Raw genomic sequence first — 24,813 nt, 5'->3', positions numbered from 1 at the left:
AAATTCTGGTCAGGATACCAGGATGTCTGTGTGTCTCTGAAGTCACAGAGTCAGAGTACTACAGCACAGATACAGGCCCTTTGGTCCATCTAGTCCATGCCGATCTGATCTTCTGCCTAGTCCCATCTACCTGCACCCAGACCATGTCCCTCCAAACCCCTCCCATCCATGTACCTATCCAAACTTCTCTTAAATATTACAATTTAACCCACATCTACCACTTCCACCGGCAGCTCGTTCCACACTCGCACCGCTCTCTGAGTGAAGAAGTTCCCCCTCAGATTCCTTTTAAATATTTCACCTTTCACCCTAAACCTATGACCTCTAGTTCTAGTCTCACCCAACTTGAGGGGAAAAAGCCTGCATACATTAACCGTATCTATACCCCTCATAATTTTGTATACCTCTATAAGATCTCTCCTTATTCTCCTGTGCTCCAGGGAATAAAGTCCTAACCAATTCAACCTTTCCCTATAACTCAGGTCCTCAAGTCCTGCCAACATCTTTGTAAATTTTCTCTGCATTCTTTCAAGATTTTTGGTATCTTTCCTGTAGGCAGGTGACCAGAACTGCACACAATGCTCTAAATTCTGCATCACCAACATCTTGTACAACTTCAACATAACATTCCAACTCCTGTACTCAGTGCCCTGATTTATGAAGGCCATTGTTCTATGGACCTGTATTCCCAACTCCTTTTGTACTACTGCACATCTCAGAGCCCTACCATTCACTGTGTAAGTCTTACCCAGGTTTGTCCTCCCAAAGTGTAACACCTCACACTTGTCTGCATTAAATTCATCTGCCATTTTTCAGCCTATTTTCCTGGCTGGTCAAGATCACGCTGCAAGCTTTGATAGACTTCCTCGCTATTCACTAACCCCCATCTTGGTGTCATCCGCAAACTTGTTGATCCAGTTTACCACATTATCATTTAAATCATTAATATAGTAGATAAACAACAATGGAACCAGCACTGATCCCTGCAGCACACCACTAGTCAAAGGCCTCCAGTCAGAGAGACAACCATCTACTACCACTCTCTGGCTTCTCCATTCTAAGCCAATGTTGAATCCAATTGGTTACTTCGTCCTGAATGCCAATTAACTTAACCTTCTGGACCAGCATCCATGTGGGACTTTGTCAAAGGCCTTGCTAAAGTCCATGTAGGCAACATCCACCACATTTCCTTCATTAACTTTCTTGGTAACCTCCTCGAAAAACTCTATAAGACATGACCTACCGCGCACGGAGCCATGTTAACTATCCCTAACCAGGCCCTGTCTATCTAAATACTTATATATCCTGTTCTTTAGAATACCTTCCAATAACTTACCCATGACTAATGGTTTATAATGACTTACCGGCCTATAATTTCCTGGCTTATTCTTATAGTCTTTCTTGAACAATGGAACAACATTAGCCATCCTCCAGTCCTCCGGTACCCTACCCATGGCTAAGGACATTTTAAATATCTCTACCCTAGCCTCCCACAATGTCCAAGGGGGACACCTTGTCAGGGCCTGGGGATTTATCCACCTTAATTTGCCTCAAGACAGCCAGCACCTCCTCTTTCATAATCCAGATATGGTCCATGACCTCACTACTCTTTTGCCTCAGTTCTATAGTCTCTCTGTCTGTCTCCAGAGTAAAAATTTCACTTAAGATCTTCCCCATCTCTTACGGCTTCATGCATAGATGACCACACTGATCTTCAAGAGGATGAATTTTGACCCTTGCTACCCTTTTGCTTTTAATATAGCTAGAGAAACCCCTGGGATTCTCTTTCACCCTGTCTGCCAAAGCAACCTCATGTTCTTTTTTTGCCCTCCTGATTTCTCTCTTAAGTGTTCTCTTGCATTTCTTATATGCCTCAAGCACCTCGTTTGATCCCAACTGCCTGTACCTGACACGTGCCACCTTCTCATTCTTTACCAGGTCCTCAATATCCATCGAAAACCAAGGTTCCCTAAACCTGTTAGCCTTGCCTTTTATTTCATACAGTTTCTGTACTCTTAATACTTCACATTTGAAAGTCTCCCACTTACCAAGCATCTCTTTGCCAGAAAACAGCCTATCCCAATCCATGCCTGCCAGAACTCTTCTGATGCCATCAAGATTGGCCTTACTCCAATTTAGAATCTCAACCCGAGGACCAGTCCTATCCTTCTCTGTGATCAGTGAAGTTTTAGCTCTATAAATAAATGGGGCTTTTTCTAAACAGGTTCCCAGCCCAGAATCCACGATGATAGGCATGGCTCCCTTGCAGCAGCCCTACATCAGGTGGAATTCAAGCTCCACGGGTTAGAGGTCACAAGAGCTGGATGGCCGTGTGGTTTGGAGGTTGCAGTTTGTTGAGATGTGGAGGATAAGAGGTGAGAAGTTAGGGTGGGGTCTCTCAAATGCAGGGCATTTCAACTGCAGAGGTATTGCAATCATAAAGTAGTCTGATCAGGAAGAGCAGTTGCACTGATCATATAGAAGTTCAATCACAGGGAGTGGGAGTTGAACCAATTGTGGTGGTATTCATATCACAGGGCAAGCTTTAATCATGATGGCGTGGTCCAATGTGACAATTGACCAATCGTGGGGAGACCAATTGTGGGGTGAAGAGCTTCTCTATGTGCCAGAGTGAATCATTCCCCTTCTGTTGCTTCACAGACAGTGGTGGAAGTGCACCTACCTCTTCCATACTGGAGTCATTCTCTTCCTTTGGCTGTTGGCTCCCTGAGGCCTGGGAAACCCAGACATCCAGTACAGGAACTGGAAGCATTAAATTCTGAAGTGTGAGGCTTCCTTGAAATATTGACACTAGTCACCTGTCTTCTGGGAGCACTTGCACTCACCAAGCCACATATCCGCTATACTGCAATTAGTCCAGAAGTGGACATATTGGCCCAAACTTATAGGGTTTGGGGATTAAATCTGGAAATTTACACTTTCTGTTCATTGACTTTATTCATCACATTCCATCCAATCACACACATACACGTACATACACACATGTACATACATACATGCACATGCACATGAACACACACAAACATACACCACACAAACACATCACACACATTTGTATATGTGTACACAATCACAGAGACATGTCCACACATATGACACAAATACGCATACACACACACATTCATGTATGTGCACGCGCACACACACACACACACACACACACACACACACACACATTCATTAGAGCTGCCTCACACGTATGTGAACACCTGACCCTGGAAATTGTCATCACAGAACAATTAGCACAGATACAGTTAAGGGGAAGCTGGACATGCATATGTAGGAAAGGGAAAGAGCGTGTTGTGATTGTAGGATTAGATGAAGCAGACGGAAGGAGGTTTAAATGGAATATAAATATGTTCTGAACACATTAGAACAAATGTTTTTTTTTCCTATGCAATTCTATGCAATATCATAAACCATATTAAACCGCCCTTATTCCAAAATTGTTATTTCAGTTATGTCTGAAATCTAAATTCTGACAGCTGTGCACTCCCTTTCAGCAGCAGAGAGCACCAGCTGTAACTATAGCAACTCTTGCTGTCACTGGATTCCCTCTCCATAAATAACTGAATAAATTGACTGCTTCTTTCCTTCACAGTGCACTCAGTGAACCAAACTAAAACTGAATAATGCAATCCTTTCCTTCACACTGAACCAGATCACCAGCACATGTACATTTCCTCCAAAACTGGTAAGTGAATGGTTTCAAATGCAGTATTGTGAAATATTCTGGACTCTGTGTAACCACGTTCTGTCACGTGAAAGAAAGAATCATAGAGTCAAAGAGAGAGACAATGCGAAAATTCCTTTACCAGGGTAGGATCAGTATAAATATAAGTACCGAGATCAGCCTACATATTTTTACACTAATCCTAGCCCCTCCCATTTTATTCTCTCCACATTCCAAAGACTAAAGGAGAAACTACATCCCAGTGTTGCAACAAAAAGGTGGAAATAATGAATGCTGGAAAGAAAAGCTTCAGCCACAAATAAATAAAAGGCATATCTACAGTTAATACTTGAAAGGTTTTCCTCAAACTACTTTGGAATAGACTGCCAGATGCAAACACCCTGATGAAGTTGTTTATGATCCAGCTGGATGCTACAGTAAGTGAGTACTTTAAGGCATTTAGTGGGATGCCTTTATTACCATAATTTGAATGCTACTTAAAAATAAATGTGTTGAACATCTTACCGATATATAAAGATGTAACCTTCCAAAGCTTCTTGCTCTTTTGATCAGGAAGTATCTCTAGTCTTCCACCAGTCAGTGAACCTTTGATCCTGGATGGCTGAGTTAATTATATTCTGGAGAGAGTCGCCCTGGACTTCATCATGGAGTTGGGTTACATCGGAGGAGCAGCAGGGGAGGGGTTTGGTGTGGGGTGGGTGAGGAGTGACAGTGAGAAGCTTTGCTGCAGCCAGTTTTGCAGTATGATCTTGTAGTTTGCCCTCATCACTACTTGCACAGACCCCAAATGAACAAGAGATTTCTGTGTATCTAAGAGTGCAGAGTTCCTCACATCTCATATATGATACAGACACAAGGAACCATGAGAGAAGAGAAGGTCACATTACTTGCAAATCTTCTTTGTATCCAGTCAATTATGAGCATTGAATGACAGCAAGACAAGAGACCAGGGTCACAATAGGAGACAAGAACAAACACTAAGGGCACATCCCCAAATCATTTTCTAGTTTTTCCTTTCCAGAGCCCATGACAGATTAACCAGCGGCAGATGGGAGGTCAAAGCAAGTATTTGTTATTCAATGCACCTTCCAAACTGTGATTTCTCTCCAACACAAATCATTTAATTTACATTACAATGGGGCAGATTTTCCACAGCCACAAAGTTGCTGGCCACTCTAGGCAGATCACATCGCTTTTTCCGATGTGGTCCTCCACTGGGATGCCAGCTCCCAGCTCATTGGTGAGGACCGGGGCAGATTTGAATTTATTTAAGGGAAGATCGCCGGTAAAGAGGAGAGGTGTCGAGGTGAGACAAGCTGGGGAAGGATGATGGGCAGAAGGATCCAGGTGGAGGAGGGGGACAGGGGTTTGAGGGTAATACAAAGGCTACAAGTGTTGGAATGTGATGTAAGCAAGGTGATAATGGGAACCACTGGGGGGGGAGAGATGAAGGGCAGATGGAACCAGATGGGGGAGAGGATCTAGTGAGTGAATTATGTGTGTAGTAGGTGAATGGAACCAGGAGGGGAAGGGAGATGAAAATGAGTGATGGGAGGTTGGAAGGGGGAATAGGAGAGGGGACAAAAATGGGAAAACCAGAGTCAGATCAGAAGGAAAGAGATAGGAAAACAGGAGGTGAGGGTTACCTGAAATTGGAACATTCACTGTTCATACAACTCGTTGTGGACTACCCAGGCAGAATACAAGCTGTTGTTCTGCTAGTTTGCATTGGGCCTCATCCTGCGAATGGAGAAGGCCAAGGATGGACAGGTCAGTGTGGGAATGAGAAGGAGAGTTGAAATGGATGCAACTGGGAGCCTGGGATAGCCTCTGCTTCTAGCATCTGCAATCTCTTGTGTCTCCTTATAACTAATTTAGTTGGGCAGTGGCTAAAAACTAGTATGCTCTTTTACACTGGCAAAATATTAATTGTAATAAAAAATAGAACATCTAATGATACCAAAAAAGTGTACAGAATACATTTTAACTAATTCACCATTACATTATCTGAAAATAAAATAAGTATTATTTTAATAGGTTCTCATGAAGTTCAATTTAATCATTGTCTACACACTGAATCAGAGACATCTAATTATATGTGTCAGTATTTATGGCACCCATCAATTCACTTAATTTCATTCAAAAAATAAAACGAAACTGAAGTAACTGGAAGGAGTGCTGTTCATTAATAGGAATTTCATCCTGGAGGAAATCATAATGATTTGCCCTCAGGCCATCTTGACAAGCCATGATGTTAGCTCATTCTGACATTTCTCCCACTTCTTTTCAGTGATGAACAAAATGAAAACATACTGGCCCAGGATTCACAGCACTGTAAGACTCTGCTGTTAAAATAAAAGGGGAGAAGAAATTCCAAAGCAGGCAGTGAAAAACAAGAGAAAAATGAGAATGATAAAAAAAGTCAGGAGAAAAAGCAAAATAAAAAAGGTGAAAAGAAGCATAAATTGATTCAGCTAATAGGCAACGTGATCAAGGCAGATTGATTCTACCTGTCTTTATTTTGATGAGTGCCTTTCATGTCCAGGTTGGAGCTTTGGTCTGTTATGTAAAAACAATGGAATGTGGACTTCTCTGCCAAAGCAGCCTGGACATCCAATAGACTGGATCAGTTTTTCCATTCTTTGTTTCTCTAACATGTCGTTAGACATGGAGAAACAAAGCACGGATACAAACCTGAAAGGAATCAACTGCAGGAAAATGGGGGGGAGGGGGGTAGTGGGGTGTGAAAGGCAATCATACCCTTATGGCTCCATCAAATATCAAAGTCAACAAAATTCTCATGAAGTTGCTCAGAGGTTGTACAATTGGTTTCCCTCTTGGGGAAACCAATATGTGGAAGTTGGAGATATTTATGATACTGGAAAGAGGTTCATAAGAATTTTTCAGAATGATACTAAATTGTTTTCATTGATTGGGAAACAGATTAATAAAATTTCCTTACTAATACCAAGTAAATGAAATTAATGGATTCCCCTCATTTAGGACACTTGTAAATGAATCTCCACATTCAATACAAGGGAACAGCTCTTCTATTGCAACTTCCTGTTAATTAAGATATCTGCTTTAACACTATGGATTTTCATAGCAAATTTGAAGAAATATATTAAAAGAACTTACTCATAGTACTGTGCGCAATTCTGTAAAATCAAATCAAAACATTGGAAAAGGTGCAAATAAGATTCACAAGCATGATATCAAAACTGAAAGACTGCAACTGTGGTTCTTTTATGTAGTAAAGAGAAGGCTGAGAGGTGACCTGATAAAAGTCTTTAACCATAAAATGGTTCGATATAGCAGACATAGAGAAATTTCTAATTACAGAAGACCAACACCATGGGCTATAGGTATCAGATAATCACAAATAAATCCAGTGGAGAATTCAAGAGACACCTTTTCAGTCAGAGAGAGGACAGGATGTGGTAGTCATTAGCCAAGGTTTGCAGAAGGAAAATCTACAATCAGAAGAGAGAGGAAGGAACAGGAACATATGTACTCTAGAACCAAAACTCTGGATGCTGGAAATCTGAAATAAAAACAGAAATTGCAGGAGATACTCAGCAAGTCAGACAGTATCTGTTGAGACAGAAAGAAAGTTAACATTTCAGGTTGATGAGTTTTCATCAGGAGTTTAAGGGTATGTTGATGGGATAAAATGAGGTAAGATGGTAAAAGACTTGGAAATACCAGAAAAGGCCACTTAGGTCCAATACCATATTTCTGTATTATACATCTCAGATGCTGCAACACACTTCCAGATTGTACTTCCAAATCTTCCAAAATGTACTACCACTCACATTAATAATTGCTTAGAGTAATTATTTAAATCTAAGCAATATCATATGCATTTAGAGAGAAACCCAGAACATAAAGGCCCCACTTATTATTCGTTGACTTAAGCCATTTGAGTTTAATTTGACATACACTTAACTTACAACCCCTGTATATAGCAACCTATACTCAGAAACCATAGAGTTTCAGATCAAAATCAAAATAAAATAACTGCAGCTCTTATAACCCTTTGGAACACATTACAAAAAATAAGAATCTAGCCTCAGTTACCCACAGCATGCTTTGAATTTCTCCACTTGTACAGACACTCTGCAGCTGTACCTACAATTCCCTATTTTATTGTATTTCACAGAGGTTTCCGCATTTCTTGTGCCCATTCACCACAATCAGTAAGTGCAGAATTTGTAACTCTCTGTCCAGGTTCTAAAAGGTAATTCCTTTCCCGTTTTTCACATGCTTACTTTTCAAATACTTATCCACTTCCATTTGATGGACAGTCTCTGTCTAAATAGATGTGTTGAAGCGTTCCTTGTGCACCCTCGTACTTTCTGAAAATCTAACTTCCTCCTTCATTCTTTTCATTATCTGCCCTTATTATTGATTTGCCAAATGGTCAGTATTTGCTGTCTGTAATTGCACAGATCAATAACTATGCTGTATATTGTGCTTGTGTTTCCAAAGTTATTGTAGAAAAGGTTGGAGGGCTCAGACATGACCTCGTTCTGTTATGTTTTATACAAAAGAAAATCCTGTGCTCTGTAAAAATTGATTCCCAAAAGGTTTTCAATTTTTGGATAATATTAAGGACTGCAGAAGGAACTGGAGCCAACAATAAGCCTTGGCACCCTCCACTGATAGCTAGCCATGCTGTTAATCACTTTTTTTGAACTCTGTGATATGTGGGCAAAAATATAAACTGAGAGCATAGCCAGCTGCCATTTTGAATCTCTTCACTAAAAGTGATTGCTAAAGGAACCATGGCCCTAGATTAAAGTTTCTTCAACTACACAGATGCCTGATGGAAATCTTTGCTGGGAGCATTTGAAATATGTGTAGGTGAATTTAGGTATTTTTGTATCATCATGTTACAAGGCTAATTTCCATTACTTAATCCTCAGAGAAAGTAAATTATTAAATGTAAGTAATTACTGAATAAAGCAATTAAATTGGTAACATTATAACATTCAGTTAACAAATTAATTTAATTTCATTATTTAGTTGCATAGAGTGAATAAGTTATAAATTATCAAAGCAATTAGATAATTATAGTATTGTTTATGATTAGTAATAAACTGAGCTTTAATTCAAGAAGGGGAAAAGCATCTCTGAACAATTAACGTAGTTTGAAATAACTAAAACTGGAATGCACAACTTGGTAAATAAAACGAAAAACTTTATTAAATTGATATTCATCTTCATTATATCAATAATAATGAACTGACTGAGTAACTGAAGTGCAGAATGAAGGATAACAGTGTGTAATTGGTTGTACATATTTACAGACACTTCCACATGGATGAGGATGATATGAAATGTTTCAAAAAGTTGGGATCAAGGAAGACAACAGGGAAGAATTAAGGGATAAGAAGAAAGTATAAGGAGCAAGGAGTACAGTTGAGGTACAAACATAAAAGTGAGCTTGAGCAAGTAAATAACAATGGTTGCTGAAATAAAAATCACTGCATGACAAGGAGGAAACCTGAACTTCAGCTAATACATCATGAAGCAAAAATTGAATGGAAATCTTGGAAGGGAGGCATAGACTTCACAGGAAAACAATTCCCAGGATCAGAAATTTGTGGAGGTAAATTTTCAAAATTCAGAGTAAGAATTTTACTTAGATAAAGTTTGTATGAAATTGTGTCCTGAATATAAACTTTGCATGTGCATTTGCTGAATATTATTCTTGCCTTACCCATTTAATTGTTACTGTCGAACTTTGTGTTGATGACAATCCTTACAACTGTTTCCAACCTAAGCAGCTGAAAGAAATCTGCTGACAAATCAACCACCGCAAAGTTGTAAAAGAGGCTTCATATAATTTCCTTCATGCTTGCTAGTGACAGGAGTGTGATCCAGACAATTCGTCACTTGAAGTCTAATAAACAGGAAATGTACGCTTGACATGATTTTCAATATATTGCAAGTAGATTCTCCATAGCTGCACAAATGTATATGATTCACAGCTGGCATTTCTGAAGGGTTCTCTCAACCTCCTACTGTATCTTTGACCACAGATCATGAGAAATGCAGTAAATGTCCATTCAGATCAAATTTATATGAGGTTTCATCCAATTCCTCACCAAGTTTATGCTGAGACATTCTACTCCTTGATATTTTCTTAATGCTGGAGCAAGATAAAATTGTGTGTCACCTCACCTAGTGAACCTCACAAGCTACTTCAAAAACACAGTGAGATCAGAAATTAATTGATCTTCAAAATATGGTTGATGAACTCTGTGATGCATTACAGACATTCTAGTTTCTATGTTGTTACTTTCAATTGTAGAAGTGATTTCATATATTTCAAATGACCGCCTTTACTTCTATCCAGTTACTTACCAAATGTAGGATTATGCTTGAAGTATAACATAGAATTATTACCATTCAAAATCAGTGATTAAAAAGATTAAATGCTGGAAATACTCAGCAGGTCATGCAGCATCTGTGGAGAAAGAAGCAGAGTTAATGTTTCAGGCTAAAGACTGATCATTAAACTGAGGAAAGGTCATCAACCTGAAACTTTAACTCTGTTTCTCTCTCCACAGCTGCTTCATGACTTGCTGAGAGTTTCCAGCATTTTCTCCGTTTATCTCAGGTACCAGCATTTGAACTTTTGATTTTCAGTCAAAATTTGCAGTTGTTTGGCTGTTAAAGTTTTAATGTTTACAAAATAGTTTTCATTGTTAAGAGATAACCTATTAAAGATGTTCTTGTTGACCTTCATTGAGAAGACATACACATCTTCAGAACAGCACTCAGTTTCAGCCCTACCAACTTTGTGCACTTCTGCTCCATAGGTTTAAGTACTTACACTTTGATTAGGTAGAAACAAGAGATGAGAAAGTTTTGTCTTCTTCCCCAGTTTTGATTAGACAATCTAGCTGTGAAACTATCTATCAATATTGAAAGGAGGGTTATAGCACACCAGTAGGTAGAAATCAGATTGCAGCTATTTTTGGTGTGTTGATATATGCTTTTGTTTTGTACCTATGCCCAGTTACGCCACAAAAATTTGCAAAATTGGCCTTTATCCAGAGCCAAGCAGCATTAGTGTGGTTTAGACATAGAAGCAAGTGCTAACATGCAACCTACATGATTCCCAGTGAGATCCTGACCAGTCTAGCTCAGCTCCCAACATTGTGGTGTGCAGAAATCAGGCCAGGACATGAGCCCTTAAAGACACATTCCCCATGGCAACAATGCAAACCTTGGCCCCCATGGAGAAAACAGTGACTGCACAGAGAAGGAAGCAGCACCCCATTCACTCAGAGAGACGCACAAGTTCAGGTCAAAGAGATACATGCCAGGAGGCTGTTCTGTGTGGCAAAGTGATCAGGAAACCCACCATGTGAAGAGCCCAGACGGAGGTGGCTTTAGTAGTCTTCTCCAGCAGTGAGAACCTCTGCACAATGGAGTGAAGTGGAAAGAAATGTAATGTCCTCACAAGATGAGTCAGGGTGACCTATACACCACTGTTTACACCAGCAGAGTGGAGATACTTACTGGAAAATGAATTTATTCAGAGCTCTGGGTTTTTTTATATGAGGTTCCAAAGCAAGATGTGATGGTATTTTATGCATCCTCCAAGCTCCCTGGCCTGATTATTTGTATTCTGGGGTTATCATGGGAAGAGGTTCACTTAATCAACTCTGGGGAATTTTATTTTGCTTAGTAATTTTGAAAGTTGTCTCTCTGTGGGGAGTCTCTTATATCTGATATAACACTTTTGAACAATGCCCATCTCTTCCACTAATCTGGGAGATAAGGCTGCAGACACTGAACAAAATCTTCCTCCTGCTCTTGTTCCTCCTGATTCTGCCATCCTGTGGTCCTCATGCTGTAGGTCTCCTTGTCTCTTTTCCTCAGGCACTGGTTGTTTGTTTTCAGTTGGCAAAGTTACACAAACAGGCAAATAACAATGAAGTAGCTACTCATGATTTGCATGTATTACAATGTGCCCAAAGAGTGAGACGGACAACAATAGGGGACCTGAGGTATTTTCTACTATGATCTTGGTACTTGATAGGTAGTTGTATGCAGTTGGAGAACAGATAGGTGTGAGGACCGAGAGAGGTAGAGTGTTCACCTTGTCCCCAACCTCCAGCTTGTTGGGTAATACCAGTCTCTAAAAATGTCTGGCTGTGGGTATCCTTCAGGATGAAGGAGTCATGTGTACTTCCTGGAAACACATCACTCACCACGAGAGACTTCTTCCTGCGATCCATAATAATTTGCACATCGAGGAAGTGAAAAACATTAATCAGGAATTCCAGTTTATTAATGGAGCCTTTATGGACTCAGGAGTGCAGACAATGGCTCCCTGGAATCACATGAAGCCAGCAAAGCTGGACCATCCCAGCCCCAAGATACCACTTGTTCCTCACTGAAATGAATGTGGATGAAGTGATTTCTCTGTGAAAACAATACCTCTTTGATGCAGCTCTGAGGAGCAAAAGGTTTTGTGACAAGGAAGTTAGGAATCAAATTGACTTTGACTTTTGACCTCAAAAGTTGTGGGGAGGTTATGGATAGCCTCATGTTACAGGAAGATATTGCAGAACAATGGTAGGTGGAACTTAATTCTGATGTGTACATTTTGGGAGGTCTCATGAGAGTAGGATATCTACCATGAAGGTAAGGGCCCTAGCGAGTACGGAGGAACAAAGGGACATGGTGTAGAGGCTCATAGATTCCTGAAGGTGGCAGCAGCAGTAGGTGGAGTGGTAAAGGAAGGCATACAGAATGCTAGACTTCATTAGCCGGGGCACAGTATATAAGAATAGGGAAGCTATGGTACAGCTATATACCATTGAGGCCACATCTTGAATAATGTGTGCAGTTTTGGTTGCCTCATTATAGAAAGCATGTGATTGCTCTGGAAAGGGTGCAGAAGGGTGAGAGTCACCAGCATGTTGCCTTGGATGGAATGTCTCAGTTACGATGAGAGACGGGATCAACTGGGTTAATTTTCTTTGGAGCATAGAAGACTGGGGGGTGGGGTGAATCCTGTTGGAGGTATATGAAATTACGAGGGGGACAGTAGACAGTGGCAAACTTTACAGCAGAGGTGTCTATCCACAGAGGGGATATGTTTAAGGTGAGGAGTAAGAGGTTTAGAGGAGAAAAATGGAAAACTCTTTTTCACCCAGAGGGTGTTTGGAGTTTGGAGTGCGCTGCCTGAGAGAGTGGTGGAGGCAGGGACTTTTACTACTTTTAATAAGTATCTAGATGATAACTTGAATCAACAAGACCTAAAATACTACAAAATACTAATGTTGGTAAATGGGATTAGTTTAGATGAGTACTTGATGGTCAGAATGGACAGGGTGGGCCAAAGGGCCTGTTCCTGTATTGTATGAGTCTATGACTCCAAAGAGAGTGTGTGGCTGAAGAGTCTTCCCTCAGAATATCACATATCTCAGTGATGACAGTCTTGGAAACCCCAACCTGAGAATGCATTGTTCATCAGAGAGGCCTAAGTGAGATGTGGCATCACTGAAGGCTTTCTGTAAGTGGACTTTTCACGGATGGGCATGTCTTTGCCTCCAATCCCAAGGTCCCAAACACACCCTGAGTGGTCAGACACGGTTATGTCAATGCCTCTGGGAATGAAATGCTGCCAACAATGTCGGTAGTGAAACACCACTGCAGCCAAATGGTGGAGAAACCACTCTCTATCAGTTGCAGCATACACCATGGACTTTGGAAAGTGATTATACAGCATACAATGCCTTCTGAAGGTGCCCAAGTAGGTCTCCTGATGTCAGCAGGATGTACCTTTAAATAGAGAAAAAAGCAAGAAACTAACGCGACGTGTGCCTTGTTCAAATGAGAATTCCACAATAGTCTTATGGAAGTTTCAGCTCCAATTTATGTTGGTGGGGGGGGGGGGGGCAGAAGCAAGCAATAGGAAAATAATGATGTCATTTGTCATGTACCTGATGATGGAAAAGTGTACAGGGCGCTAACAGGAGAAGCACACACAAGTGACTTGTCCAGTTTTGTCTCTGGCACAAGTTCGTGTAGAAATACCAGCACTATCTACTCCAGGTAGTCAAATTTGGATCGTGTAGTGCCTATGAAATGGATGCTACATAATACAACTTCCTGGCTAAAGTTCCTAACTTTTAATAATCAGAGTGAGCAATCTATGAAGTGAATTGGAATACAGTATGTACTCATTGTCATTTTACGGTATTCAATTTTTCTGGGTAGTTTGTCCCCTGCCCCAATCCCATTTTCCATCAGCCAACACTCCAGAGAAAATGTTTGTGCTTTAATTGTTCTTTTACTTCGTTTCTAGTTGATTCGAGGGCCTGAACTCTGTAGAGTTCAGAAAATGTGTTTGAGTCGAGAGATGGTATTGATCCTGAAACTGTAACATGCTACTTGGTCACTGCATGGATTTACAATAACTGCATTGTTCATGCAGCCAACAGAACAAGTTTCAGTAGTGTCCAAGACCTAAGGCTTCAGTGAACAAAAATGTGCTATCCAGGGTCAAAGCCACATGTGGGAGTGCCATTGGCGAGGCACAAGAGCCTCTGTCATGAGCCTAGTGTGGGGCTCAGATCTGTTCATATCGGGAATGAGACATTGGGCCAGTGGGGGCTGGAAACTGAGATCAGGATTGGGGCCTGGGCATGGGTTAACAATCAAACAATGGGATTGGGGTAGGTGATCAGTTGAGAGGAGGGGGTTGGCTTGTCGGGTCTGTCATCAACTGAAGAGCTGCAGTGGGGAGATGGTCACAGATTCAGGACCTGAAATCAGATAAGAGGTTGTGAGGTGGGAGAGATCAGAATTGGGCTTGAGTGGGATTTAGTTGCCAGTAATCAGCACTGGGACTTGGAGCTAGAGGATGGAGGTTCTGGCCTCCGCTGGAGATGTCAAGGAATCAGCAGAAAATCTGTGGGTTGGAAAAGGAGATAGGCCAATCACGGAGGTGGAGGGAAGCAGGGCTTAAGTTCTTGGAGGAGATTGGTGGCTAGAAGTTGGTCAGGGTATAGGCCATTTGGTATTGTTACATGGTTGGGTCGTGAGACACAGGTTGGTTGTGAGGTCAGTTGAGATTGGTGGGTGAGGATTCTTTGGCCATGATTGAAGGGGTGAAGCAGAGTGAAGGATAAAATGTAAGTAAAAGAATTTATCTCAGCACGATCCCAGTCCAGCACTGCACTCCAAAGACATTTTTGTCCCCGGAGAGCCCAATTATGGTCACTCCTATGGCACTGCAAAGACAAAGGGAGACAAGAAGCAAAGATATCACTGAGAGAATATCAGAATGGAACAATGGAGATAAAGGAAGTGAGGTAGGATGGGTGAAACAAAGTGAGTTGTTTGTGAGAGACAAAGGTTTCAGAGAAGTAGGAAGAGAAATGATCAGATGTTCACACTCACACAGACACCACAAGGGTTCAGGCAGAGTGCCTAGTGGAAAGTAAAACCAGACAAGGGTGAGCTGTTAGCACCCATCAGGTGTCAGGGTAATTGTCCATAACTAGCTGCCTAGAAGTCTGGATGTGAATGAATGGAGCTTCTGGAGGAAAAGGCAGTGGGGAGGTGATTGTAGGATGGGACGACCCAAGGAATATCGGTCAGTAGAGTGAGTAGGAGTGGAAGGGTGTTGGCTGGCTTAGCTTCCAGCTGTCTCACTGTGCGTGAATGTAGATGAAGAGAAAAGATGAAGCAGTTGGATTTACTCTTCTGAAAGAAGGGATCAACACAGCTCTTCCAAAAAGGACATTGTTTCCCTGAGACCATTAAAAGTCAATTTCATGGTCTCTGCCTGTAGAGGGATGGTTGGCTCCTCTCATGAAGGAGTCAATCCCTTGACATCAATGAAGCTGTCTGTGCAGGGATAAGTACCACCCCTGGTCAATATTCACTCAACCACTTAACACGTGAGTAAGGTACTTAACAAGATCCCACATGGAAGGCTGGTCCAAATGGTTAGAGCCCATGGGATCCAAGGCAAGTTGGCAAATTGGATCCAACATTGCCTTGGTAACAGGAGACAGAGGATGATGGTGGAGGATTACTTTTGTGATTGGAAGCCTGTAATATATATATATATATATATAGTGAGTTCGATGTGAATATAGGTGTGATTAGTAAGTTTGCAGATGACATAAAAACTGGTAGTTTTGTTGATAGTGAAGAGAATAGTTGTTGGCTCAGGATGATATTTATCACTCAGCAACATGGACAAGGCAATAGTAAATGGAATTAATCTTGATAAGTGCAGTTAGTAAAATCTAATAGGGGCAGGACATACACAAGGAATGGTAGGTCCCTAGGGAGTATTGAGGAAGAGGGGGACCTCCATGTACAAGTCCTAGAATCCCTGAACATAGATCGGTTGATGAAGAAGGCATACGGGATGCTTGCCTTCATTAGCCAGGGCATAGAATATAAGAACAATGAGGTCTTGGTACAACTAAAATCAATGGTTAGGCCACAGCTGGAAAATCAAGTGCGGTTCAGGTCGCCACAACATTAGAAGGACATGATTGCAATGGAGAGAGTGCAGAGGAGACTCACCAAGATTAATCAGTTGTGGGTAGGCTGGATCTATTTTCCTTGGAGCAGAGGATGTTAAGGAATGACCTGATAGATGTATACAAAATTATGAGGGGCATAGATAAGGTAGATAGTAGGAAATTTTTCCCTGTGGCAAAGATGTCTAAGACCAGAGGGCCACAAGATCAGTGTGGATAGAAGACTGGTTGGACAACAGGGAATAGAAAGTGGGCACAAATGTTTCCTTTTCCCTAGTTAGCATAATGTAACAGGTGGTGTGCAGGGTTGAGTGCTGGTCCTCAACTTATTACAATTTATATGAATGACTAGAATGAAGACAGTGGAGGTATGGTTGCTAAATTTGTTGTTGAAAGAAAGATATCTGGGAAAGTAAGTTGTGAAGACATAAGGCAACAAAGCAATTTAGACCAGTTAAATGAGTGGGAAAGGGTCTTGCATATAGAGTACAATGTGGGGAAAAAGTGTAATCCTCATATGAGCAGGATAAATATCTAAATTGTGAGAGATCGCAAAGCTCTGAGATGCAGAGGGAACTGGAGTCCCAGTGCGTGATTCACTAAAAGCTAGCATATACAGTAGGTACTGCAGTAATTAGGAAAGTAAATAGAATATTAATGTACTTTGCAAGGAGAATTGAATACAAAAGGATGTAATCCTTCAGTTATTTAGGACATTGGTGAGAAAACATCAGGAGTACAGAATTTGGTACTGTTCTCCTTGTTCAAGAAAGGATGTAATGTTTTAGAAGCAGCTCAGAGAAGATTTATTGGACTGAAAAGTGAAATGGACAGGTTATCATATGAGGAAAGGTTAGATTGGCCAGGCTTTTACTTGCTGAGTTTAGAAGAGTGAGGGAGGGGGGTGTAGATTTGATTGAAACGTAAGATCCTGAGGGATTTTGACAGGGTGGTTGTGTAGAGAATATTTCCTCTTGTGGGAGAAGCTAGAACAAGGGGTCACTTTTTATAAATAAGAGGTCACCTGTTTAAGAGATAAGGTGAAATTCTTTTTCAGAGGGTCATGAATCTTTGAAACTCTCTTCCTCAGAGGGTAGTAGAGGCAGTGTCTTTGAAGATTTTCAGAGCAGAGATAATAGATTCTTGATAAGCAAGAAGGGTGAAAGGTTACTGGAAATACATGGGGATGTGGAGCTGAGATTACTGGATGGTGGAGCAGCTCAAGGGGCTGAGTGGTCCATTCCTGCTCCTAATTCATATGTTTGTTTGATGCTGGGACTTCAGCGGTTCAGAGGCATATATGTGGGAGCAAATGAACCTTCAGTCACATTGCAAACTGTCTCAAAATATCCTTTAAATTGACAATATTTCTCCATTTTTATCCTTCCACATTAGAGCTTACACAACAGCAACTTAAAAGAAGTATCATAAACCAAGAGGTGAACTCAGGTCCCTGAATATGCTCTTCTTTTTTATACTGATGAAAATTTGGAACTTAATTTGAAAACCAAAGTGTTCAGAGTCTTTATTTTATTAACTACACCATGATAAAATGGCCAACTGGGGGAAATGCAATTAACTTTTTGTAGCTGAGTTTGCATTTCAATAGAGCCATGGCATTTTGTTATTTTCAGAGAAAATCTGGAAGAAAACTGTGCTTGCAGTGGAGTTTCACAAATTGAAAATGGATGGAACATTTGCATGGATTTGTATTTGCATATCTTTGATAAAAACTGTTCTAGATTCCAAAGCTTATGTAGTAATACTGCTCTTATCTATCAAAATATAAACTACAGGATATTCTCCTGGCTGCTAAACTCAGACCAGCATTTGTTCTGTGCCAGAATATATTTCATTGTGTTGACCAATACAGTATTTGCAAACTGTTATGGTGGATTTTAAGCCAGCTGATAAATATGCAAAACAATAATGGCATTTGTTTTTTTGGTTTTCCGAACTCTGAGGCAGAAAGGGCATCATGAGGAAGTGGCTGTACAGTAATTACAGTGCACGAATAAGTTGCAAGGTAGGTAATAAGCAATGTTCTTAAAGCAATAAGTAATTAGTTTTTCTATTGGAAAGACTTCAGTTACCGATACATTAAGCTAATATTCTGGAACTAGCCAAATTCAATTTAGTTTGGTTTTGATGGGTGTAATCTCACGTTCACTAAACAGAAAATCGTTCCATCTGGGTCACAGGGCCACATATAAATGAATGTGATCTTTTCAACATAGAATCCACTTAAAGGGGCATGGCAGTTGTTTAAGAGAGTATAACAAACTATGTTTTTGAAGGGCTACAGACCACATAGAGAGCGAACAGACCAATCTGTTCAATAAACAATAGGGCTGATTAATTTTACAACCATTAATTAATTTCCTTCATTAAAGCATATTCCTCTTCCTTCCAGCAATATACACAATGTTTATTATAATATACCCATATATACAATTGGAAGACAGAACCAGAACTAAAATATTCTGTTAATTGATTTATCTTATGATGTGACTTTGCTGATACATGTACATACACATCCCATTAACTATGTCATGGCTGCCATTGAGAGACTTTCATTTCATTAATGATTTAAGAACCTTTGTAGCAATCAAGTTAACAGAAGTATTGTAGCAAAGGCTATTTCATAATAATCAACATTCTGTTTCAACTAAAAGATTCTCAGATGGGTTGGGAAGGTGACTATATAATCTCTATTCCTAATAAAGTTCCTTTCCATATTCATCAACACAGAGCACAAATTCATTAGCACCAACTGCTTAGAATGAAGTTGTAACCATAACTCTGAACACATTTACAAATGTAAGGAGCTACTTCTCATAAACTATTCCTCGTTATTCTGTCATGTCTGATCTCCTCCTTCAAGTAAACATTTGCAAGAAATTGTTTTTAAAATAAAACAAAAGAAAAGCCCAGTCATAAATGACTATTTTAGGATTACCCTGAATTGTTAATAATTGCTTGTTTTTTACTGTCTTATATTGAAACTGATTTAATTATTGATTGGATAAGAGCAAATTGACATCAGCTGGTCAGGATGCAAGAGCAGAAACAAGCTTCCGAGTCAGAATTTGGCCTGCTGAGCTTTCAATAAATGGTTAAAGACTCAGTTAAAAAATACCTTAAGCAGCTACTTACCAAAAACCTCATCTGCATCACCTGCTTTTGTTGTAGACATGTTGCAGCTGGGACTGTGGATAAGAAAAGCAGGCCATCAGATAGTGGGTTTATTTTTGGCCTAACACACAGGGCCAACTAAAATAATCAGTACAACTCTACTCCAGTGGAGCGATAAAGCCTTGCATGCAGCTCTGAGCTGCTGTCGGGAGTGGAAGGGACAGGATGCAGGGGGGATGGTGAGGGGGAGGGTGGGGAGGAGAATGAACAGCCCACAATAATTAATCAGAACTTACCTGTGGAAGGTTCACGGCATGTTAATCACAGCATCTCCCAACAACTGTACTCTGTTGGTTAGTAGGGCTCTTAACGATTCCCCTCCAGCAAGATTCCTTCCATCAGCAAGATGCAGGGGATGTTTGCAATTCATTCGGGCAAGATCACCTCAGCCAGCTTGATTAAAACAGAGATTCGTGCCTCGATACATCCAGAATGGGATGGGTCCAGGGTCCAGATGGGAGGAGGTCTGTAACTGCCCAGAAGAGCCTGCTCCTTCGTTGTGATAAGTCATTAACAAACAATGCTGCTCCCTGACTGTCACATTATGAATGCAGTGGTCCCTCGTGTGCCACTAAGAGTCATTCAGTTTTTGGTGATGCATTATTTTGTCGCTGCATGGGGAAAAACGATACAGGACCCTAATCTATAGAAGTCAGTACTGCAGAAGCTTGTTCTTTTCTCCCCAAAGAGAATCACAGTATTATTAGGTGACGATTAGGAAGGAAGGTTTCAGCCTGTTCCACACCGCACATGATGTTTTCAGAGTCAAATTTAAAAAGAAGCAGGTATTCCTGCGATGCTGACAGACACACTGCTACATGTTTGATGCCTGCCTTTTCGGAATGGCAACTTGTTCATACTGTAGATCATAATTGCAATTGGATGCTTCACTGCTCCTGGATTCCAGGCAAATTCAGTTTAACCCTTCCCACCCTGCTTCAGAGTATCTTGCTCAATACAAAAAAACATCATATGTTTTTCAAACCCTGATTTGTCATGCTGAGTAACAACTGGGGAATTATTATACCAATAATTAATGATTCAAAGCACTTAGTTTCTCAAAGAAACATTTACAAATAATCATTATTAAGTTTCACATTCTTTTTTAATTACATGTTCAGGACCAGATTTTTGGAAAACAAATAGAATTTGCTAACCATTTGTTTACTGGTAACAACCCATCAATAGTTTGTGAACATTATAAGATGCCTGAGGCAATGGTACATAATTAACAATCACTGTTCAGGTTGAAGAGCCTCGCCCTTTCCAGCTTTGTCGCTCCTGTCCGTTGCCAATTCTCCATCCTCTCTCCATCAGATTTAATAACTCCTTCCAGTATGGACATCTAATGAAGCTGTTCACGCACATTGCTTGAAAGGGAGCTTGTTTCCAAAGAATGTTAGATGCATTAGTCACCATTTCCAGAATATTGTAATGCTGAAATATTAGATGGATAAAGTTCAATTTTCATCATTGTGCTGTGTGTTTGTATACAATTGAGATAAGGTTTATTGATCCTTTTTTGGTTGAACCTAGTGCTCCTTTGAACAAATGGGTGTGCAGACAGTGCAATGGATGGGATTCCTGACCCATAATATCCTATTGCTAGGGTTTGCAAGGTCAGGATCCATGACTGTAATTTCCAAACTGGTGAGCGTCTGATTGTGGCCATGCCCCTGAAAGGGCTTAACACATGCCAGAGAAGGACAACACAGCTGTCTCTAAGAGGAACAGTGAGAAACTGAAACTTTGCCATATTTGTGAGCACCCTGTGGCGACTCACCGTCTAGTCGGGCGAACCGGCTCGGCAGTCGGGTCGCGCGGTGTCGGAGCGACGAGGCCCAAGATGGCGGCGGGCCTCGTCTTTCCGAGCGACGGGGAGAACCCGCGCGCGGGAAAGTCCTGATGACGTAGGACTTACGTCATTGCCGGTTTTTTGGGCGGGAGTTTCTCTCCCTTAAAGGGCCCGCACAAGGCGGGAAAATAAACCAGTTCTGTTTGGCAATCCTCCGAGTCGAGTCTTGTTTTATTCCGCGGTAGCAACCGCTACATTGGTGACCCCGACGGTCCAAACGGCTTTTGGACCCGCGAAATGGACGACAGCGCAGCAGCCAACGCAGTGGCCCTCAAACCGGCCCATTTGGATCTGCAACAGCCTGTCGAGGTTGCCACGCCACGACGCAGAGGCCGCCCCCCTAAGCGGCAGCTGGCACAGCCCACGGACCTTGGGGACTGTCTTGCCGGTTCTGGGGGGGGTTGTGTGGCGACTCACCGTCTAGTCGGGCGAACCGGCTCGGCAGTCGGGTCGCGCGGCGTCGGAGCGACGAGGCCCAAGATGGCGGCGGGCCTCGTCTTTCCGAGCGACGGGGAGAACCCGCGCGCGGGAAAGTCCTGATGACGTAGGACTTACGTCATTGCCGGTTTTTTGGGCGGGAGTTTCTCTCCCTTAAAGGGCCCGCACAAGGCGGGAAAATAAACCAGTTCTGTTTGGCAATCCTCCGAGTCGGGTCTTGTTTTATTCCGCGGTAGCAACCGCTACAACCCACTAGTTGTGAATGATTAAGAGTTAGGAGGTGAGCCCATAGTTTTGTGGATAAATGCTTGATAAATCAATTCTCCACTCCCCAGTCCACCTTGGGCTCCTGTCTGACCACTCTCCCTCTCCTCTTTATACTGGCTATCTCCCCTCTTTCTCTCAGTCCTGGTGCAAGGTTTCAACCCAGAAAGTCAACAATTCCTTTCACCCCCACGGATGCTGGTCAACCTGCTGAGTTCCTCCAGCAGTTTGTTTGTTGCTCCAAATAGACTCACAATTTGATTTCCAGGGCTGGAGCTGTGACCACACAGCATGTGCCTTTTAAGCACTATGCAATTGATTTCAAATGTAAAATTGCACACAAAATCCAATTTCAGCCTATGGTGCTCACAGTGCATAATGTCTTACACTGGCTGCTTCCTTATGGATGGTAAACCAACACACAAAGCATGAAGTGTGTGAATGAATGGCATCAGTCCACATGCAATACTTAACTTCTGGCTCCACTGTGAAAATGAAACACAGATATTTAATTAATATGTTTTGACGACCGCACAGGCGAAAGCAGGTCTGAACAAATGAGAAACCCCTGCACCTGCACTATTTAAAGGGGTAATCAATTGCTTGTTGACTTTTTGCAGATTGAATTGGAGCTGGGCTCACCTCATTCCATTGGGCAAAAATGAAAAGTCACACAATGAGTCTAGGTGAGCATGGAGCTCAGCTTTGCCTTTTATCATTGGGTTTAATGCACAGTTGAGTTGAGATGCCTGGGGCCACCGCCATAACCTATTGAAGGAAGGCACAAAGGCCAAGACATCTGGTTGAAAGGAGGAAGGCTGGTGGGCTCTGGTTAAGAGACTCTGCTCCAAAGATTACATGCAAATTAGAGAAGGAGTCAGCTACTCATCCCATCAAACCTTCAATAAGATCAAGCCTGATCTGATTGTAGCTTCATCTCCATATCACTGTCTATTCCCAATCACCTTTCACCCTCTTGCTTATCAAGAATTTAACTACCACCCCCTTAAAAATATTCAGGTCTCTGCTTCCATTACCCTTTGAGGAAAAGGTTCCAATGATTCACGACAGTCCTCGAAAAATATTTTTGCTTCATTTCTGTCTTAAATAGGCAATTCCTTATTTTTAAATAGTGAACTCTAATTCTAAATTCTCCCACAGAAGGAAGCATCAAGATTTCTTAAGATTTCTCAGTGAGGGGTTCTCCACATCGACCCTGTCAAGATTTCCCAGAAATCTTAATCCTGTCAAGAAATCTTGACAGGATTGATATAGAGAAACCCTCACTCTTCTAAGCTCCAGCAGATACAAGTCTAGCCTGGATAAACTTTCCTCATAAGATAACCTGTATTTTCCAGGTATTAGTTTAGTAAACCTCTTTTGGGCTGCTTAGCATATTTGATTAAATAAGGACACCAATAGTGTATCCGGTGCTCCAAATCTGGTCTCACTAATGCCCTATACTGTATATCTGAATCCTAACCTCCCTACCTTTGTATTCAATTCCTTTTACAATAAATTACAACAATTTGTTAGCTTTCCTAACTACTTGCTTCATCTGAATATTAGTCTTTTGTGAATCGTACACTAGGATATTCAAATCTCTCTCCATCTTAGACCTCTGCAATTCCCCAACAATTAGATAATATTTTTATCTTTTTTTATTTTCCAAGCCAAAATGGATAATGTCCCACTTTCCCATGTGATATGCCATTTGCTAGATCATTGTTCACTCACTTAACCCACCTATATTCCTTTTTAGCCTCCTTATGTCTTCATTACAATTTACTTTCTCACCTCTCTTTGTGTTATTAGCAAACTTAACATCCATACCATTTGTGCCTTCATCCCAGTCATTTATATAAAATGTGAAAAGTTCAGACTTCAGCACCAATCCATTTGGCAGACCGCCCTTTACCTTTTGCCAAACAGGAAATAAAGAACCTATCTATGCCTTCTTTCTATTTCCTATTTACATTCTATTCTACTTCTATCTGTTTCCTATAGCAATCCAATCTTCTATCCATGCCAGTGAGCTTTGATTTTCCGCGATAACTTTTGACGTGGCACCTTATCAAATGCCTTCTGGAAATCTAACTATAGTACCTTTACTGGCTCTCCTTTATCTACTGCACATGATAGTTCTTCAAAGAACGTCAACATATTGGTCAAATGTGACCTCCCTTTCACAAAACGGTGTTGTCTTTTTTTGATTCGCTTGAATTTTTTGAAGTTCTCTCCTTTAACGTCTTTAATAAAAGCTTCTAACATTTTCCCTCTGACAAATATTAAGTTAATTGACCTTCAGCTACCTGCTTTCTGTCTCCCTCTGTCTTTTATTAAAGAGTTCCATTTTCTATTTCCCAATCTTCCAATCTTGTTGAATTTTGGAAAATTAAAATCAACGCATCAGTCATCTCACAAGCCACTTCTTTAAAGACCACGAAATCCTTCAGGACCTGTCAGCCTGCAGCTCCAACAATTTACTGAGCACCACTTCCCTGATATTGGTAATTTTCCTGAGCTCATCCCAATTTTTGGAATGTTATTTGCATCCTCTATAAGGAATATTGATGTAAACTATCCGTTTAATTCATCTGCCATCTCATTGTTTTCCACTATTAATTGTCCGGACTCACTTCTGATAGGACCAGTGCTCATTTAGTTAATTCTTTTTTATAATATCAGTGAAAAGCCTTACTAACTGCTGTTGTATTTCTGGCCAGCTTTATCTCAGGCTTTAATTTTTCCTGCCTTATTAATATTATAGTCATGTTTTGTCTTGCCTTATATTCTGTCCAACCTAGAAACTT

At 41.1% G+C, this 24,813-nt stretch overlaps 1 protein-coding gene across 1 annotated transcript in view; it reads right to left on the bottom strand.

Annotated features, from left to right (window-relative positions):
• samd14 (sterile alpha motif domain containing 14) overlaps positions 1-20,262 on the bottom strand; it is a 134,839-nt gene extending 114,577 nt beyond the window's left edge. The window contains exons 1-2 of the mRNA XM_052038950.1: positions 19,680-20,262; positions 19,405-19,457 (exon numbers count right to left, since the gene is read on the bottom strand). Coding sequence (XP_051894910.1) covers positions 19,405-19,444 — 40 coding nt within the window. The 5' untranslated portion in view covers positions 19,445-19,457; positions 19,680-20,262. The remainder of the gene's footprint in view (positions 1-19,404; positions 19,458-19,679) is intronic.
• Between the last annotated feature and the right edge of the window lie 4,551 nt (positions 20,263-24,813).

The sequence above is a fragment of the Pristis pectinata genome, chromosome 25 (assembly GCF_009764475.1).
Source record: "Pristis pectinata isolate sPriPec2 chromosome 25, sPriPec2.1.pri, whole genome shotgun sequence".
In the NCBI taxonomy this organism is placed as follows: Eukaryota; Metazoa; Chordata; class Chondrichthyes; order Rhinopristiformes; family Pristidae; genus Pristis; species Pristis pectinata.
This window is presented reverse-complemented; position numbering and strand designations above follow the sequence as displayed.